The 20312-nt window shown below is 25.2% G+C and overlaps 3 protein-coding genes across 3 annotated transcripts; all 3 read right to left on the reverse strand.

Annotated features, from left to right (window-relative positions):
- Positions 1-1850: 1850 nt before the first annotated feature.
- Positions 1851-5037, reverse strand: LOC114933119 (putative cytochrome P450 6a13). The gene is given in 8 exon segments (XM_029305594.2): positions 1851-2180; positions 2182-2216; positions 2423-2674; positions 3072-3290; positions 3607-3778; positions 3872-4126; positions 4191-4357; positions 4692-5037. Coding segments are annotated over 8 exon segments (1539 nt in total). The 5' UTR covers positions 4993-5037; the 3' UTR covers positions 1851-2042.
- A 3623-nt stretch (positions 5038-8660) lies between these two features.
- On the reverse strand, positions 8661-12126 carry LOC146722671 (putative cytochrome P450 6a13). Its single transcript, XM_085484040.1, has 8 exons — positions 12050-12126; positions 11418-11769; positions 10967-11133; positions 10650-10904; positions 10385-10556; positions 9852-10070; positions 9129-9380; positions 8661-8918 (listed from the first exon to the last, which is right to left on the reverse strand). Exons 2-8 carry the CDS (start codon positions 11716-11718, stop codon positions 8746-8748), a joined length of 1539 nt encoding a protein of 512 aa, XP_085340166.1. The 5' UTR covers positions 11719-11769; positions 12050-12126; the 3' UTR covers positions 8661-8745.
- Positions 12127-13496: 1370 nt separating this feature from the next.
- On the reverse strand, positions 13497-17627 carry LOC114933041 (cytochrome P450 9e2-like). Its single transcript, XM_029305475.2, has 8 exons — positions 17551-17627; positions 16951-17302; positions 16476-16642; positions 16156-16410; positions 15878-16049; positions 15337-15555; positions 14654-14905; positions 13497-13795 (listed from the first exon to the last, which is right to left on the reverse strand). The coding sequence occupies exons 2-8, from the start codon at positions 17249-17251 to the stop codon at positions 13623-13625; spliced, it is 1539 nt and encodes a 512-aa protein (XP_029161308.2). The 5' UTR covers positions 17252-17302; positions 17551-17627; the 3' UTR covers positions 13497-13622.
- Between the last annotated feature and the right edge of the window lie 2685 nt (positions 17628-20312).

The raw sequence follows: 20312 nt of genomic DNA on the forward strand, positions 1-20312 counted from the left end.
TTTACAATGTGACCAACAATTTATTTGCTTTGGCCTGATGCAAGCAAATGAATCTATTTGGAATCAATTTGTACAGAAAGTAAATGAGACACTAAAACATCTTCAATTTCTTGGTTGTTCGGAGAATTTAGACATGGTCGAAAGGCTAATAACTTATAATATATACTATTTTGTAGAATATGATATTTATGATAATCTCTTTACAAATATGTTGCAAAATATGTCAAATATCGATCCAACTATTGATTTTTTTATTAAAAAATTCGACAAGATTGTTATAAAATAAGTATTCTTTTTCATATAAAATTAATATTCTCTTAATGTACATTTTGTCTTTCTCTTTCTGAAAGATATGTACGTGTTGATGCACGATATAATTATACTCATGCAAAGCAAATTTATTTATGTGTTTAAATAAGTTTTGCTTATATTAATTTATGTAGATAATCATTTGCTCAGAGATAGATATAATAAAAAACGTTTAATAACCATTTTTAAAGCAATTTTAAATAATGTATATATTTTATAATAGCCGAACTGATAAATTTGTCCTTCGTCTTATTATTATACATAGCGGGGAGGATCAAATTAACAAGGTAAAATGACATTATTATACTTTTATATTATTAGACTATTAGTAAAATACATTGAAGATAAAATAATACCATTTCTATATTTTTATATTACTATTATTTTATTATTTATCATATAATATTATATTATTAAAAATATTTAGTCTGTTTTTCAATGTGATAAGTATACCTTGAATTTCGAAATAATTTGTGTTATAGATAAAAGCTTTTGCCGAACAACATGGACTTGACATAAGTATGTATTTAGATGAGAGGACAAAAACCTTATCCATAATTAATAAATACTTGGCCATAATTCGTAATGCTCTCGAAAACAACCAATTCACTGTTGCAATGCACATTACACTAAATATTGCTACATTATTAAATAGGGATGAACTTTAATAAATAAATGTGCAAATATGAAAATATTATAAACAATAATAAATTTGTTATATATTATTAATTATAAATCTGTTATATTTTGTTTTTATAAATAATAAGTATAGTTTATTATTTATCTACATACATGTATGTTTTGATTTTCCGTTATTTAGACTTTAAATATCAATCTTTATATTACTTGAAATATAAATACAATTTACATTTTATGTTGCAAATTATACATCTTAATTTTGTAGTGATGAATACTTAAAGTTTACAAAAAATTTGACATCCCTGATACAAAAATTCGATAGAGAACATTAAGAACCGATAGAATTTGTAAAATATTTAATTGTTTGCTCTCGTAACCTATTGTTTTACTTTTTAAATTTTCAAAGAAATATTATCGTTTCTTTTTGTTTTTTTTTCATTTTTTGTTAAAATTGGATTCAGTCGTTAAAATACGATAAAATTCGTATAGTAATAATATTTTGCTTTTTATCGTTTTGTTGGAATTTATCGAGAAAAATATGATCGAAAATTTATCGTAATCAATATTGTATATTTATGATAAAGAAAGTTTTAAGTTTTTAAACGTACAATTAAGAAAAGAAACTTATAATTATTAATCATGCTAAATGTTAAACATCTTCTAAATGTCATCTTTTGAATGTGTGCTTTTAAGAATAAATATTTGATAATTATGAAAGGAAACGATAGAACATTTATCATAAATTTACGATAGATTTTTGTATATTCAATAACGAAAGATTAATAACGAAAAGAAACGATAATACATTAATAATTTAAGATACTTACGAAAGGAAACGTTTAATATTTTAAAACGTTAAAATCAATCGTACATTTACGATATTCTTTTGTTAATTTCCGATTCATAACTACGTTAAAAAATAATATATTTGTTTATAAAATTTAATGAAGCGCGCACACACACACACACACATATATATATATATATATATATATTTCAAACCGAATTAATTAATATTCCCGTATTATATATATAAATTGTCCTTTAACTAATATTGAATTATAGATTCTAATCGTCATAAATAAAAATAGCTTTTATTCTTGTAAACGACGATGGATCTTTAACCATATTCCAGATTTACTTGTCAACGTAATACTAGTCGGTTCGAATTGTAATGGTATAGAAATCTTTTCACTTAGCTTCACTTCATAATTTGCAATAAGAGTAACTAAGACCTACTTTTGTTTGGAGGTAGGCAAATTTCATTCCTGTTTACAATAAACATAAAATATTAAACAAAAAGTATACACTAATAATAATTACATGTAATATATTATAATGCAAGTATATAATATATAAAACAATGTTTTCTAGTAGTATTAATGTTTTGCAAAATGTAAGAGATTTAATTGTATACAAAGCAAGATAACATTATTTAAAAGTTGTTTAATAATTAAATACTTAAATAAATTACCAATACAGATGCGTGGTCCACTGCCGAAAGGTAGAAATGTATCATTATCATGAAGCTTTTTATTTTCACCACTGAATCGATCCGGATCGAATACATTTGGATTTTTATAATAAAGCGGGTCATGATGGATTGCATAAATGGGCACGATAACTTTTGTGCCTTTTTCTAAAACAACATCCGAATCGGGAATTTTGTATGATTCTTCGCAGATTCTTTGTGTCGCACCAACAGGTGGATATTTCCTAAGTGATTCTGAAAGTGTGACATTTCTTAAAAATTGTGTCAACATTTCTTTATTAACATAAACATGATTATATATAATGATTTATAATGGTAAAATATTAAATCATGTGCTATAAAAACTATGTGATTATTCTGAATTAAAATAAATAAGAATTTATTGATAAGTAACTTCTATTTTATCTTCTAAATTTAATTTTAATAATAATTTGTAAAAATTGAAATTATTTTTCATAGATTAGTAGGCCAAGCTGGAAATAATTGAGTGATTCATTGATCTTATACTAGCTGTTACTGAACAATTCAATTCTGTCGCTGGAAATGTTTTGCGATTTGTGTGATACATTTTTTAAACATATTTACATTTTACTATTTAATCATCAAAATGTTCATACAGATGAAAACTTACCGCGAACGATGCAATCGAGATAATTCATTTCGGATATAGCATCGTAAGAAAAACAGCCGTGTTTCTTGTAGATGATTTGTATTTCGTCGTACAACTTTTCTTGAATTTTAGGATTAGCAGCCAATTCATACATAGCAAAGCTCATAGCCGTCGATGAGGTTTCGAAGCCAGCCAGAAAAAATATAAAAGCCTGAGCTGTGATTAGTTTGTCATCGATAACTAAAACACATGTCAAAACAACAAACTTTACGCATATTGCACATTAATAATTTAAAGAAATATATAAATGTATAATTCTTTATGTGTACATGTATCTTTTTAAAAATTTAATTAATTTATTATATTTAGACTTACACAAAAATTTTGTTTTTTTTAAATTATATTATGTTATTCTCGGAAAACGCGCAGGTTATAATATAATATTAATATTATACATAAATATTGAATTACATATAAATATTTTAAATATATAATTTAATTAGCTGTGCTTAAAATGAAAGTATTTTAAACAAAAAATAAAATATTTTTCTGATACCTATATCATTTGAATTAAATGCCGTGTTTTGCGGTTGTCCAGTGGTATCCTTTATCTTTGTTTGCTTATATTTTAAATCTATCAAAGCTTGCATAATATCATTTCGCGTTATGTTATGCTTTTCTCTGTGTGCAATTACTTCTTTCACTATCTTCGTGAAGTAGATGGTAACCTGTATAAAATTCAATATCATCAATATAAATCATAAACAATTATCTTTCTCTTTCTGTTTATTTATAATATTATTAATAAATTGATACATTACATCCACAGGTATTAACCGAACCGATAACCATTTGAATATTTTTGGCATATAATCGCGTATATATCGCTTCATCGCTATTTCTAATGACGGATCAACGACTTTTTTAAACATTTTTAGTATTTCAGAATCGTCATTTTCTATCGTATTAATTTTCAGCCCGAAGAAACAAGTTGCGATAATTTCACTGGTGAATTTTGCAGCAAGATCTCGAAATTCGACAGGCTCTTCATTGTCTGCGTATTGCTCTACAAATTGCTAAACAAGACCATTACTATTAACGTAATGCTAGATCTTTATAATATGACAAATAGTGAGGTACCTTAAACTTTTCTGAAACTTCTGTGATTAATTCAAATACATATCGAGTTTTGCTGGTTGTGAAGACTGGTGTGAGCTTTGTGCGCAATTTTCGCCATCGTTGTCCGTTGATAGTAATTAAATGTGCCATAAGCGGATCAGCGTGTTCGTTTATCATAATGCCACGACCTAAATAGAACTACGAATAAATAATTGCAATCACCAAGTGTAATTGTGTTATTTCGAATACAATTATCATGCTACAAAAGTCACATTAAAATTTTATTATTTATTGCTTAAGGAAATTAAAACTATTTATTACTAAATTTTATTACAATTATAAGAAAAGAAAAAATATATGGATAAAAATCGACAGAGAGATTGAATTTCGGAGAAACTGATTAGTGCAATGATAAAAAGTTAAATATACATAAGACAAATTGGATAAAAATACTTTTACATTTAAAAAAGTGTTATAAAGTCAATAAAGTTAAAAGAAATGATTTTTGCAGTGAAAGTTTACCTTGAAAGCAGGCAAAGTCTTTCACAAGCACACATTTTATTAGTTTTGGATCTCTCAGCAAAAGAACCGGTGTTGTGAGTTCATAAGTCCCGACGAACGGATATCCTTCGTATTGTCTGTATAACATCTGAAGACTTTCAGCAACTGTAATCTTCAACATCGATGCATTTCGGCTATTTCCGAAAAACGAAAATTTAAGACAAGGCACGTTTCTTCTGAACCAGTAGGTATAAATTCTCGTCCAGTAGTAATAGTACAATAGTAAAACGCATGACGAGACCAGCAGCAATAATAAAACCATTGTTTATAATTAATGAATTATAATACCATAAAATGTTTAACATTAAAGTTTCTGAAAATATACAAATTATAACGATAATTACATTAAAGTAACTTTAATTAAGGAAGTTAAATAAAATCAAAATTTTCTTTTATATTTAAATTTAAATAAACAGAATTGCACATATACACGCACATATATATATATATATATATATATATATATATATATATGTATGTATATTATTATGTCGATTATCGAATAATTTTTTACACATTTTATTTTAGATTTGTAAATAAGCAAATATTTAAAAGGTTTCCATATTTATAAAGGGAATGATTATATATACGTTGATATACTTTCTATAAATATACTTACATTTTTATGTGTGTTATCTCAGTTTTGTATTATAAATATGTCAGTTTCTTCGAGAAATATTATTTTGATATTCGAAAGATGCGCGAACAACTGCAAGCTACATTGAGAAATGCAGTATTATATACTTTCTCTTGCATAACCAATATATGTATCTGGTTTTTTTTAGATCAAGGTCTGATATAAAGTTACTTTCTTTTCATCAAATGATGTGGAGTATCATTTTTTCTTTCTGTATTTATTTAACAATGATATTTACAGCATTATGTATGTGAATAAATACCACACAATCAGTCATTGCATGTAATATTTCAATATTAATTTATGTAAATATATTTAAAAAACAATAGTGAATTTAATTTAATCTACCTTTTCGTCTTTTTTTATACAATACATTGACTTTTAGTGAAATTTTATCTAAGACGTATAATATAAAATTATGTAATATAATATTATGCAATACTATATTAAACTTTTGGCTCAATTCAAATATATTATCACAAAATTAATATTTAAATGTGTAAAAATTGTTTATATAACCATAATGTATTGAATGTATAATCGAATCTATAAAAAGTGCACAAATTTTTACATTACTAATAGACAATAATGATAAACAAATGTTGTAATAATGATAAAGTAGAAGTTGCAAAATAATAATAAAATACATTTGCAGCAAATTCATTTTTACCAACATTAATAACGTTATAATACATTAACTTTTATTGAAATTTTATCTAAAACATATAGTATATAATTAAAATTATGTACAAGTAATATCTACATATTTATAACATTAAGTTAATAAATTATTGTTTAATTATTGTATAAATAATTTTTTCTACATGATTAAAAAAAAATTAATTTTAATTAAATTTTGTATTATAACGTATTTCAATATTTGTGTAGTTCTATATATTAAAATATTTTGTATTTTTTTTATAAATTTAATTCTTAATTTAAAACTTTATAGTTTAACTGACATACCACTTTACCGTTATTGAAAATGAGAATAATTATAGATGATAAATGATCAGCTGCTGATAATTGAATAACTGTATTGATTTTACTGGCTGTTAAAGTGAAGAGACCGAATTATGAAACAGGAAGTGTTTCATTGTATAAACGATACGCGGTAAATTTTGTAAATGTATATATATATATATATATATATATATATATAGGTATAATGATAAGTTGTGCACGCCGGCTTTTTAAGATTTTTTATTTCTTAAATGGAAGATAGTTTTATTAAGGTTTTTCTACATTTTATAATACATTGTTTGTATTCCCAAAAGAATTTAAATCAGTAAAAGCAATAATTAACTTTTTATAATTGTACTGACTTTGGATACAAGATTTTATGATAAGGTGTCCAAGTGTTTTTTAAGACATTTTATTTTTTAAAAGGACAACATTTCTATTAGGACTTTCCTGCATTTTATAACACATTTTTTTATTTTCTAAAGAATTCTCATTATGAAAACTATTAATAATTTTTTTCGTAATTTGATATAAATTTGATGAATGATATAATATCGAATGGAAGATCATTTTATGAACATTTTCATTATTTTTAACCATGCTCTTTTTAAAAGAGTTTTTAACTATTAGCGGCAATAATTAATTTCTTCATAATTTTACGGTCGTGTATATGTCACGTGTTTTTTCAACGTTTTTTTGTTATTAAATGGAGGGCTATTTTATTAATTTTTTTCTATATTTTTAAATACGCTTCTTCTATTTTAAAAAGTATGTTTTAATCATTATAGCTATATATGTATAATTATTAAAATTTTCATATTACTATATCAATCGTTTAATAAATATTAAATCTACTTTTAAAATGCTTAAATTTAATATTTTATGTATTTACGTATATGTCATATAGTACGTAAAATATTTTTGCAACAAATTAATATTATAACATGTATTCTGCCTTGGTGTCGTCAATAATAGCGTGCTATTCTCATTTATGCGTCGACACTCGACCACTCGATCAGGTAAAAGAAATCGTATCTTACATAATTACAGTTGACGTGATCAAAAGGTTATACCTACCTGTAAAGTCGAAAAGAACATGTATTTTTAAGAACTTTTTTTTTTAATACGGAATATTTTTTAAATAAATAATTAATTATTCGAATGTATATATTTTGAAGATATTATAGTATTTTTCTTATTACAAAAAATATCAAAAAACAAAAAAGATATCAGCAAGAACAGTTTTTTATAAGATTTTTTTGGTGACCACTATAGCTTTGAGCTCATTTATCTGAAATGAATAATTCAAACGAATTTAGTTAGTATATTAGTTTATCTAGTGCCCGATCGTTGTTTTTTGTTGCGTTGTTTTTTTTACAGATTAAAATAAACGATTCTTTTTGTCGAAAATCAATACTTTAACTTTAAACAACCGCCACTTTGTTCCAAATTAATTTTTTAAGATAATGAACGATCGGGCACTAGATAAACTAATATACTAACTAAATTTGCTCGAATTTTTCATTTCAGATAAACGAGCTCAAAGCTACAGTGGTCATTGCAAAAAACTTACAAAAAAATGCTCTCGGGGAGATCGCTGATATCTGTTTTGTTTTTTTTATATTTTGTAATAAAAAAATACTACAGAATTTTTAAGATGTTTACATTTGAATGATTAATCATTTATTTTGAAAAATTTTTTAGTTTAAGAAAAATTCTTAAAAATATATGTTTTTTTCGACCTCACAGATAGGTGAGGTAGAAATAAATTTATTTTTACTACGTTTAACGATTATATTTATCAAATAAGTATATCTCACTATATATTGATTTGAATACAGAATAAAAACCAAAATTAATGATAACTTGGCTAAAGTTCGTAACGGTCTCGAAAACAATTAATTCTCTGTTACAATGCACATTGCACAAAATAATGCTACATAAAAAAATCAACGTTTAATAAATAAATGTGTAAATGTGAAAATATATAATTATAAACAATAATAAAATTGTTATATACCGTTAATTATAAATCTGGCATATTCTGTTTTTTTTAAATACTATACGTTTATTTCATTATTTATCTATACATATATGTAAATGTTTTGATTTCTCGCTTTTCAGTCTTTAAATATAAATTTCCATATTACTTGATTAATGTAAATATAATTTATATTTTATGTTGCAAATTATGCATATTAATTGTGCAGCACACTGATGCATATATAAATTTTATAAAAGCTCGATATATGTTAGAAAAATTTAATAAAACACACACACACACACACACACATACATATGTATATATTTATTTATTTAAAACCAAATTACTTAATATTCTCATATGTAAAGAAATTGCTCCGATTTATCCAATATTGAATTATAATTTCTTATTGTCATAAATAAAAATAGCTTTTATTCTTGTAAACGACGATGAATCTTCAACCATATTCCAAATTTACTTATGATCGTCAAACTAGTCGGTTCAAATTGTAATGGAATAGCAGTCTTTTCACTTAGCTCCACTTTATAATTTGCCATAAGAGTAACAAGACCTACTTTTGTTTGGAGGTAGGCAAATTTCATTCCTGTTTACAATAAAAATAAAATATTAAACGAAAAGTATACACTAATAATAATTATATATAATACAATATAAAGCAAGTATATGATACATAAATAAAATAATTTTTTCTAGTAGTATTAATGTTTTGCAAAATGTAAGAGATTTTAATGTACACAGAGCAAGATAACATTATTTAAAGGCTGTTCAATAATTAAATATTTAAATAAATTACCAATACAGATGCGTGGTCCACTGCCGAAAGGTAGATATGTGCCATTATCATGAAGCTTCTTATTTTCACCAATAAATCGATCTGGATCGAATACATTTGGATTTTTATAATAAAGCGGGTCATGATGAATTGCATAAATAGGCACGATAACTTTTGTGCCTTTTTCTAAAATAACATCAGAATCCGGAATTCTGTATGAGTTTTCGCAGATTCTTTGTGTCATACCAACAGGTGGATACTTCCTAAGTGTTTCTAAAAGTGTGACATCTCTTTAAAATTGGCGATATCTCTTTATTAATATAAACTTAATTATATAATGATATATTATCGTGAAATATCAAATTATGTGTCTCATTTTATTTTTTCTTACAATTAGCTTCTCATATAATACATAAAGATTGCAATAATAATATTAAAAAACCACATACTTAATTATTCTGAATTGAAATAAATAAGAAATTATTGATACGTAACTTTTATTTTATCTTTTAAATTTAATTTTAGTAACGATTTGTGAAAATTGAAATTATTTTATATAGATTAGTGAGTGAGCTGGTATTAATAATTAACTGATTGTGAGTGATTATTGATCTTATACTAGCTGTTACTGAAACCATTCAATTCTGTCGCTAGAAATATTTTGCGATTTGTGCGATACATTTTGCAAACATATTTACATTTCACTATTTAATCATCAAAATGTCCATACAGATGAAAACTTACCGCGAACGATGCAATCGAGATAATTCATTTCGGATATAGCATCGTAAGAGAAACAGCCGTGCTTCTTGTAGGTAATTTGTATTTCGTCGTACAACTTTTCTTGAATCTTAGGATTAGCAGCCAATTCATACATAGCAAAGCTCATAGTCGTTGATGAGGTTTCGAAGCCAGCCAGAAAAAATATAAAAGCCTGAGCTGTGATTAGCTTGTCATTGATAACTAAAACACATGTCAAAACAATCTTTATGTATATTGCACATTAATAATTTAAAGAAATATATAAATAGATTATTCTTTATGTACATGTATCTTTTTAAAAATTCAATTAATTTATTATATTTAGACTTATAAAAAAATTTTGTTTTTTTTTTCTAATTATATTATGTTATTTTCGAAAAACGCGTAGATTATAATATAATATTATTATAATACATAAATATTGATTTATATATAGATATATAAATATTATATATAATTTAATTAGCTGTATTTAAAATGTATTTTAGACGAAAAATGAAATATTTTTCTAATACCTATATCATTAGCTTCGACTGCCATGTTTTGCGATTGTCCTGGCGTATCTTCTATCTTTGTTTGCTTACATTTTAAATCTATCAAAGCTTGCATAATATCATTTCGAGTTGTTTTATGCATTTCTCTGTGTGCAATTACTTCTTTCACTAACTTTGTGAAGTAAGTAGAAACCTATATAAGATGCATTATCATCAATATAAATAATGAACAAACATTTTTCTCTTTCTGTTTATTTATAATAATATTAATAAATTAATACGTTACATTTAGAGGTGTTATCCGAATTGATAACCATTTGAATATTTTGGGCATATAATCGCGTAAATATCTCTTTATCGATATTTCTAACGATGGTTCGGTGAATTTTTTACACATTTTTAGTAATTCGGAATCATCCTTTTCTATCGTATTAATTTTGAGTCCGAAGAAACAGGTTGCGATAATTTCACTAGTGAATTTTGCAGCAAGATCTCGAAATTCGACAGGTTCTTCATTGTCTTCGTATTGGTCTACAAATTGCTAAACTAGACCATTATTATTATTATAATGCAAGATGTATAACTTGACAAATAGTGAAGTACCTTAAACCTTTTTGACACTTCTGTGATTAATTGAAATACATGTCGAATTTTGCTCGTTGTGAAGGCTGATGTGAGCTTTGTGCGCAATATTCGCCACCGTTGTCCATTGATATTAATTAAATTTGCGCTAAGCGGATCAACATGTTCGTTTATCATTATTCCACGACCTAAATAGAACTATGAATAAATAATTGCAATTGTAGAGTGTTAATTCGAATATAATAACCATGCTACAAAAGTCACATTAAAATTTTATTATTTATTGATTAAGAAAAATAAAACTATGTATTACTACGTTTTATTATAATTATAAAAATAGAAAAAAAGTAATTGGATATAAATTGACGCATAGATTTAATTTCGGAGAAATTAATTAGTGTTACGACAAAAAGTTAAATATACATATACGATATCAAAATAGTTAAAAGAAAAGATTTGTGCAATGACTTACTTTGAAAGCAGGCAAAGTCTTTCACAAGCACATATTTAATTAGTTTTGGATCTCTCAGCAACAGAACCGGTGTTATGACTTCATAAATACCGATAAATGGTAATCCTTCGTACTGTTTGTATAACATCTGAAGACTTTCAGCAACTGTAATCTTCAACATCGATGCATTTCGACTATTGCCGAATAACGAAAATTTAAGAGAAGGCACATTTCTTCTTGACCAATAGGTATAAATTTTCGTCCAGTAGTAATAGTACAATAGTAAAACGCATGACAAGACCAGCAGCAATAATAAAACCATTGTTTATAATTAATGAATTATAATACCATAAAATGTTTAACATTAAAGTTTCTGAAAATATACAAATTATAACAATAATTACATTGAAGTAACTTTAATTAAGGAAATTAAATGAAATCAAAATTTTCTTTTATATTTAAATTTAAATAAACAGAATTGCACATATACACGCACATATATGTATATATATATATGTATATTATTATGTCGATTATCGAATAATTTTTTACACATTTTATATTAGATTTGTAAATAAGCAAATATTTAAAAGATTTCCATATTTATAAAGAGAATGATTATACGTTGATATACTTTCTATAATTATACTTACATTTATGTGTGTGTTATCTCAGTTTTGTATTATAAATATGTCAGTTTCTTCGAGAAATATTATTTTGATATTCGAAAGATGCGCGAACAACTGCAAGCTACATTGAGAAATGCAGTATTATATACTTTCTCTTGCATAACCAATATATGTATCTGGTTTTTTTTAGATCAAGGTCTGATATAAAGTTACTTTCTTTTCATCAAATGAAGTGGAGTATCATTTTTTCTTTCTGTATTTATTTAACAATAATATTTACATGATTTATTATGTATGTGAATAAATACCACACAATCAGTCATTGCATGTAATATTTCAATATTAATTTATGTAAATATATTTAAAAAACAATAATGAATTTAATTTAAATAACCTTTTCGTCTTTTTTTATACAATACATTGATTTTTAGTGAAATTTTATCTAAGACGTATAATATAAAATTACAATTATGCACAAGTAATACAAAAGTAATACATATTTAGAACGTCAAATTAATGAATTATTGTTCAATTATCGTATAAATAATTTTGTGCTATTTGATTTAGAAAAATTAACTTTAATTAAATTTTGTATTATGACATATTTTATTATTTGTGTAGTTCTTTATATTAAAATATTTTGTATTTTTTTTTTTGAAAAATATAATTCTTAACTTAAATTTTTATAATTTAATTGTCTTACTGATGTACGTTATTGTAAATGAGAATTATTATATTAGGTTGAGTTTTTAGTCATTTCGTGTTTTCACTATATATATATATATAGTATATATATATATATATATATATATATATATATATATATATATATGAGTAATTCCACGTCAAATCGGCCACCCCTTTGCCCAAAATTGTATTAAAGTAAATTTAACTTCCAAGGTACCAAAATTTAGCTTGAAGCATCTTTTTTTATGCCATGTGGCGATTTTGAAAAATGTTAAATAATGACCTCGGTTTTGTCAGTTATATAAAAAATGGTATGTATTTTCTTATTTAAATCTTTACTATTTCCTTACAAATGAAGTACAAAAGTCATTTTTAATGTAATTTGATCCGCTGAATCCGAATGTGAAGTCAGAAAAACAAAATACAATTAAGAAAAGAAACTTATAATTGTTAATCATGCTAGATGTTAAACATCTTCTGAGCGTCATGTTTGAATATGTGTTTTTAAGAATAAATATTTAATAATTATTAAAGGAAACGATAGAACTTTTATCATTAATTTACTATAGATTTTCGTATATCCACGATTATTAGCGAAAAGAAACGATAATACATTAATAAGATTCTTACGAAAAGAAACGTTAGAATCAAAACTTATACATTAACGATATCTTTTTTTTAACTTTTGATTCATAACTATGATTAAAAACGATGCAATTGTTTTCCATTGTTTCTTATCGATCTTTTATCAGGGATATTTTACAAAAATTGAATAAAACACACATATATATATATTTATTTATTTAAAGCTCAATTAATTAATATTCCCGTATGTACATATATAAATTGCAATGTAGCCAATGTTGAATTAAAAATTCTGATTGTCATAAATTAAAAATTTATGACATTTTTATTCTTGTAAACGGCGATAGATCTTCAACCATAATCCAGATTTACTTGTCAACGTCATACTAGTCGGTTCAAATTGTAGTGGAATAACAGTCTTTTCACTTAGCTCCACTTTATAATTTGCCATAACAGTAACAAGACTTACTTTTACTTGGAAATAGGCATATTTCATTGCTATTTACAAAAAAAATAAAATATTAAACGAAAAGTATACACTAATAATAATTTTATATAATATAATATAAAGCAAGTATATAATATATAAAATAATTTTTTCTAGTAGTATTAATGTTTTGCAAAATGTAAGAGATTTGTACACAGAGCAAAATAAGATTATTTAAAGATTGTTCAATAATAATTAAATATTTTCATTTATATACGTCGAAACTGGCTATAGTTATATAAAGGTAGATCACTACGTTTTGACCATTGATTTCGGTCCTTTTCAAGTAATAAAATAATTTTTTGTTGAGAGAATACAAAATTATAAAAATATATCAGTTCACAAATTCTAATACCTTATATTAAATTAAATAGATCACGACAGCATGAGAACTCCGCACAGAATTTCCTTCACACATATTAAAGATTGTCAAATATTAAAATAGATATTTCGCAATTAAATTGACTTTGTAAAGTGACAAGTCATGTATGTCAAATACAGCCGAGAAACACAGTGAGGCAACCTATGTTTATTTAAAAAAGTTTTTCACGTGGTTGTTATTATTTCGTCGTATATAGGATTTAAATTTTCCGTGTCCCTATGTAAATTAATTGTATTATAACGATTTTTAATATAAAATATTTCTGCTATCTTCCTTTTTCTTGTGTGTGCACAATGTAAAACCGTCGGATTCGATCACAAAAAATCATGTTCACGTTTTATCCTGTTTCCTGACCACACTATGGTTGCTATCATGTTTTATCCTTCATAGACAGTTTGATGGTATATGAATAAAAATAAATAATTTTTATCATCACTGGCCATTCAAAACTTTTTAATTTGAATATTTAAATATTTAAATAAATTACCAATACAGATGCGTGGTCCACTGCCGAAAGGTAGAAATGTGTCATTATCATAAAGCTTTTTATTTTCACCAATAAATCGATCCGGATCGAATACATTTGGATTTTTATAATAAAGCGGGTCATGATGAATTGCATAAATGGGCACGATAACTTTTGTGCCTTTTTCTAAAACAACATCCGAATCGGGAATTCTGTATGATTCTTCGCAAATTCTTTGTGTTGAACCAACAGGTGGATACTTCCTAAGTGATTCTAAAAGTGACATCTCTTTAAAATTGTCGATATCTTTTTATTAATATAAACATAATTATATAACGATATATATGTATAATCGTGAAATATATACATATATATATATATATATATATATATATATCAAATTATATGTCTCTTTCCTTTTTTTCTTTGCATTTTATACGATACATGAAGATCGCAACAGTATTAAAACCTACGTGATTATTCTTAATTGAAATAAATAAAAAATTATTCATAAGTAACTTCTAGATTAGTGGATAAGCTGGTATTAATTAACTCAATGATTATTGATCTTATACTAGCTGTTACTGAAGCAATTCAATTCGATCCCTAGAAATATATTGCGATTTGTGCAATACATTTCACAAACATATTTACACTTTACCGTTTAATCATCGAAATTTCCATACGGATGAATGAAAACTTACCGCGAACAATGCAATCGAGATACTTCATTTCGGATATAGCATCGTAAGAGAAACAGCCGTGCTTCTTGTAGGTAATTTGTATTTCGTCGTACAATTTTTCTTGAATTTTAGGATTAGCAGCCAATTCATACATAGCAAAGCTCATAGTCGTTGATGGGTTATCGCCGCCAGCCACAAGAAATAGTACAGCCTGAGCTGTGATTAGCTTGTCATCGATAACTAAAACATGAGTCAAAATAATTGATCATTATGCACTTTGCACCTAAATAATTTTTAGAAATATTTAAATAGATTATTCTTTACGTACATATGTATTATATATATTCTCAAAAAATTCTATTAAATTAAATTTAGACTTATACAAAAGTTTTGTTTTTTCCCTACTTATGTTATTATCGGGAAACGCGCCGGTTATAACATTATATTAATATTATTAATAAATATTAAATTATATAGAAATATATAAATATTATATATAATTAAATTAGCTGTGCTTAAAATAAAAGTATTTTAGACAAAAAATGAAATATTTTTCTAATACCTATATCATTAGATTCAAATGCCATGTTTTGTGATTGTGTGTGTGTGTGTTCTATCTTTGTTTCCTCATATTTTAAATTGATCAAAGCTTGCATAAAATCATTTCGCGCTGTTTTATGCATTTCTCTGTGTGCAATTATTTCTTTCACTAACTTTGTGAAATAGGTAGTAACCTATATATATAAGATGCATTATTATCAATATAATTTATAAACAAACATCTTTCCCTTGCTGTTTATTTATAATAATATTTATAATAATAATAAATTGATACATTACATCTGGAGGTGTAAACCGAATTGATAACCATTTAAATACTTTTGGCATATAATCGCGTATATATCTCCTCATCGATATATCTAACGACGGATCTACGAGTTTCATACACATTTTTCGAAATTCGGAATCATCATTTTGTATCGTATTCATTTGGAGCCCGAATAAACTGGTTGTGGCGATTTCACTGGTGATTTTGGCAGCAAGATCTCGAAATTCGACAGGCTCTTCATTATCTGCGTATTGCTCTAAAAATTGCTAAACAAGACCATTACTTTAATTTAATGCACGATTTATATATAATATGACAAATAGTGAGATACCTTAAACTTTTCTGACACTTCTGTGATTAATTCAATTATATGTCGAATTTTGTTGGTTGTGAAGACATGTGTGAGCTTCATGCGCAATTTTCGCCATCGTTGTCCATTGATATTAATTAAATTTAGGGTAAGCGGATCAATATGTTCGTTTATCACAATGCCACGACCTAAATAGAACTATGAATAAATAATTGCAATCGCCAAGTGTAATTGTGTTAATGCGAATATAATTAACAAAAGTCACATTAAAATTTTATTATTTATCACTTAAAAAACTATTTATTACTAAATTTGATTACAATTATAAGAATAGAAAAGAAGCATAAAAATGCATAAAATTTAACACAGAAATTTAATTTTGGAGAAACAAATTAGGACAACGACAAAATGTTAAATATACATAGGACAAATTGGATGAAAATACTTTTACATTCGGAAAAATATTTTAAGAGGACCAATTTTTGCAGTAACTTACTTTGAAAGCAGGCAAAGTCTTTCACAAGCACACGTTTAATTAGTTTTGGATCTCTCAGCAAAAGAATCGGTGTTGTGAGTTCATAAGTCCCGACGAACGGATATCCTTCGTACTGTTTATATAACATCTGAAGACTTTCAGCAATTGTAATTTTCAATCTTGATGCATTTCGACTATTTCCGAAAAACGAAAATTTAAGACAAGGCACGTTTCTTCTTAACCAGTAGGTATGAATTCTCGTCCAGTAGTAATAGTACAATAGTAAAATGCATGACGAGACCAGCAGTAATAATATAATCATTGTTTATAATTAATGAATCGTAATACCATGAATTGTTTAACATTAAAGTTTCTGAAAATATACAATTTATAAGGGTAATTTAAATAGACACAATTGCACATATACCCACACACACATATATAATATATATGTTATATATATATATATATATATATCTATATATATATATATGTTATTATGTCGATTATCGAATAATTTATTACACGTTTTATATTAGATTTGTAAATAAACAAATATTTAAAAGACTTCTAAATTGATAAAGAAATGATTAAACATTGATATATTTTCATTATACTTACATTTTTATGTGTGTTATCTAAGTTTTGTATTATAAATATGTCAGTTTCTTCGAGCAATATTATTTTGATATTTGAAAGATGCGCGAACAACTGCAAGCTACATTAAGAAATGCAGTATTATATACTCTTGCATAACGAATATATGTAAGTTGTTTTTTTAGATCAGTAGATATAAATATTAAATAAATACAGAAAGAAAAAATGATAACTCTATCTTATTTGATTAAAAAAAGTAAACTTTATATTAGACCATGATCTAAAAAAATAACATACATATATTCGTTATGCAAGAGTATATAATACTGCATTTCTCAATGTAGCTTGCAGTTGTTTGCGCATCTTTCAAATATCAAAATAATATTTCTCGAAGAGACTGACATATTTATATTTAATACAAAACTTAAATAACACACATAAAAATGTAAGTATACTTAAAGTATATCAATGTTTAATCATCCCCTTTATAAATTTGAAAACCTTTTAAATATTTGGTTATTTACGAATTTAATATATATAAAACGTTTAAAAATTATTCAATAATCGACATAATAATAATAATATATATATATATATATATGTGTGTGTGTGTGTGTGTGTGTGTGTGTTGTGTGTGTGTGTGTGTGTGTGTGTGTGTGAGTATGTGCAATTGTGTCTATTTAAATTTAAATATAAAATAAAATTTTGATTCTATGTAACTTTATAAAGTAACGTTATTTTAGTGTAATTACCCTTATACTTTGTATATTTTCAGAAACTTTAATGTTAAACAATTCAAGGTATTATATTTCATTAATTATAAACAATGATTTTATTATTGTTGCTGGTCTCATCATGCGTTTTACTACTGTATTATTATTACTGGACGAGAATTTATACCTACTGGTTAAGAAGAAACGTGCCTTGTCTTAAATTTTCGTTTTTCGGAAATAGCCGAAATGTATCGAGGTTGAAGATTACAGTTGCTGAAAGTCTTCAGATGTTATATAGACAGTACGAAGGATATCTGTTCGTTGGAACTTATGAACTCACAACACCGGTTCTTTTGCTGAGAGATCCAAAAGTAATTAAATGTATGTATGTGAAAGATTTTGCCTGCTTTTAAAGTAAATCACTGCAAAATTGTTTCTCTTAAAATACTTTTTCTAATGTAAAAGTATTTTCATCCAATTTGTCCTACGTATTTAACTTTCTGTCGTTGCCATAATTAGTTTCTCCAAAATTAAATTTCTATGTCGAGTTTTATGCATTTTTATACTCTTTTTTATTCTTATAATTGTAATTAAATTTAGTAATAAATAGTTTTAATTTTTTTAAGCGATAAATAATAAAATGTTAATGTGACTTTTGTAACATGTTAATTGTATTCGAATTAACACAACGTAATAAAACAACGCGAAATGATCTTATGCAAGCTTTGATAGATTTAAGATATGAGGAAACAAAGATAAGAGAGAGAGATACGTTAGAACAATCACAAAACATGGCATTCGAATCTAATGATATAGGTATTAGAAAAATATTTTATTTTCTGTCTAAAACACTTTTATTTTAAGCACAGCTAATTAAATTATATATAATAATAATATAAAAATATAGAAATAGTATTTTTATATCTTTAATGTATTTTACTAATAGTCTAATAATATCAAAGTATAATAATGTCATTTTACCTTTTTAATTTGATCTTCCCCGATATTAATAATAATAAGGCAAAGGACAAATTTATCAGTTCGGCTATTATAAAATACTAGCGTTTCGGCCTGCGCTTTGCGCGGGCCTCGAAGCTTTTGTTTCTCGAAGATTTTACTTTTTTTGTAATTTATTTTTATTAGACATTATATAATTAAAATAAAGTTGCCAGTGATGAATAAAAATATGATTTATTAATCATTTGACCTGACTAGCCAATACAAATTGTTAAATACACAACGTTTCAACTAATATATTATTAATCCTGCATCTTTGTAATTGACATCTTGAAAGTAACACTTGATAAAGACCCATGTCCAAGGCACGAAACGTTGTGTATTTAACAATTTGCATTGGCCAGTCAGGTCAAACAATTAATAAATTATATTTTTATTTTTATTAGTTTTATTTATTGAGTTTATTATTAGTTTATCTATACTATTTATATAAAAACACAGAGTTTGTCAGTTGGATAGATTTGATAAAAAATAATATGTCAATTGTTATGTCGATTATCGATGTTTGAGATTTATTTCAAATATAGATCGATTGAAATAAAACTTTAAGAATTGATTCTTTATCATTTTGGGAGTGTAAGACTGTGTTAACATTTTTTCAGCTTTTAATGTCAATGTGCTTGAAATGTATTAAAAGATCAAAATTGTAAGGATTTTATATATATTTTTCTTAGAAAAAAATTTTTATATATATTTTTCTGAGAAAATTCTTTTTGATATTTTTTTTGATATTAAACTGACTTTGACATTTTTTGACAAAAAAAATTTTTTTTGTATACCTATCTCTCAAAAAATTTTTTCTCAGAAGAATATATTACACAGCCGAATTTTGACGTTTTAATACATTTCGAACATATTGATATTAAAAGCTAAAAAAAATTTTTTATGCATATTTACCTCCAAAAAAGTTTTTTCAAAAGAATATATTATGCTACATATAATATTCCAAAGATAATAAAAAAATCAATCCTTTTTCATTTCAATCGGTTTTCCTTTTTTTAAAGATCATCGCGAGATCAAACAAACAATTTGTCATTGTAATATTTATATATATAA

This window comes from Nylanderia fulva, unplaced genomic scaffold, assembly GCF_048542155.1.
Source record: "Nylanderia fulva isolate GAGA-0341 unplaced genomic scaffold, ASM4854215v1 Scaffold29, whole genome shotgun sequence".
In the NCBI taxonomy this organism is placed as follows: Eukaryota; Metazoa; Arthropoda; class Insecta; order Hymenoptera; family Formicidae; genus Nylanderia; species Nylanderia fulva.

Coding starts and splice junctions, on each gene's coding strand:
- LOC114933041 (XM_029305475.2), bottom strand. CDS start 17,251: ATGATTATATTATTACTGCTGGTCTCGTCATGCATTTTACTATTGTAC. Junction 16,050..16,155: donor TTCGGTTTACACCTCCAGAT/GTAATGTATCAA, acceptor TTATATATATAG/GTTACTACCTATTTCACAAA. Junction 14,906..15,336: donor TCTCGATTGCATTGTTCGCG/GTAAGTTTTCAT, acceptor TGTCACTTTTAG/AATCACTTAGGAAGTATCCA.
- LOC146722671 (XM_085484040.1), bottom strand. CDS start 11,718: ATGGTTTTATTATTGCTGCTGGTCTTGTCATGCGTTTTACTATTGTAC. Junction 10,557..10,649: donor TTCGGATAACACCTCTAAAT/GTAACGTATTAA, acceptor CATCTTATATAG/GTTTCTACTTACTTCACAAA. Junction 9,381..9,851: donor TCTCGATTGCATCGTTCGCG/GTAAGTTTTCAT, acceptor TCACACTTTTAG/AAACACTTAGGAAGTATCCA.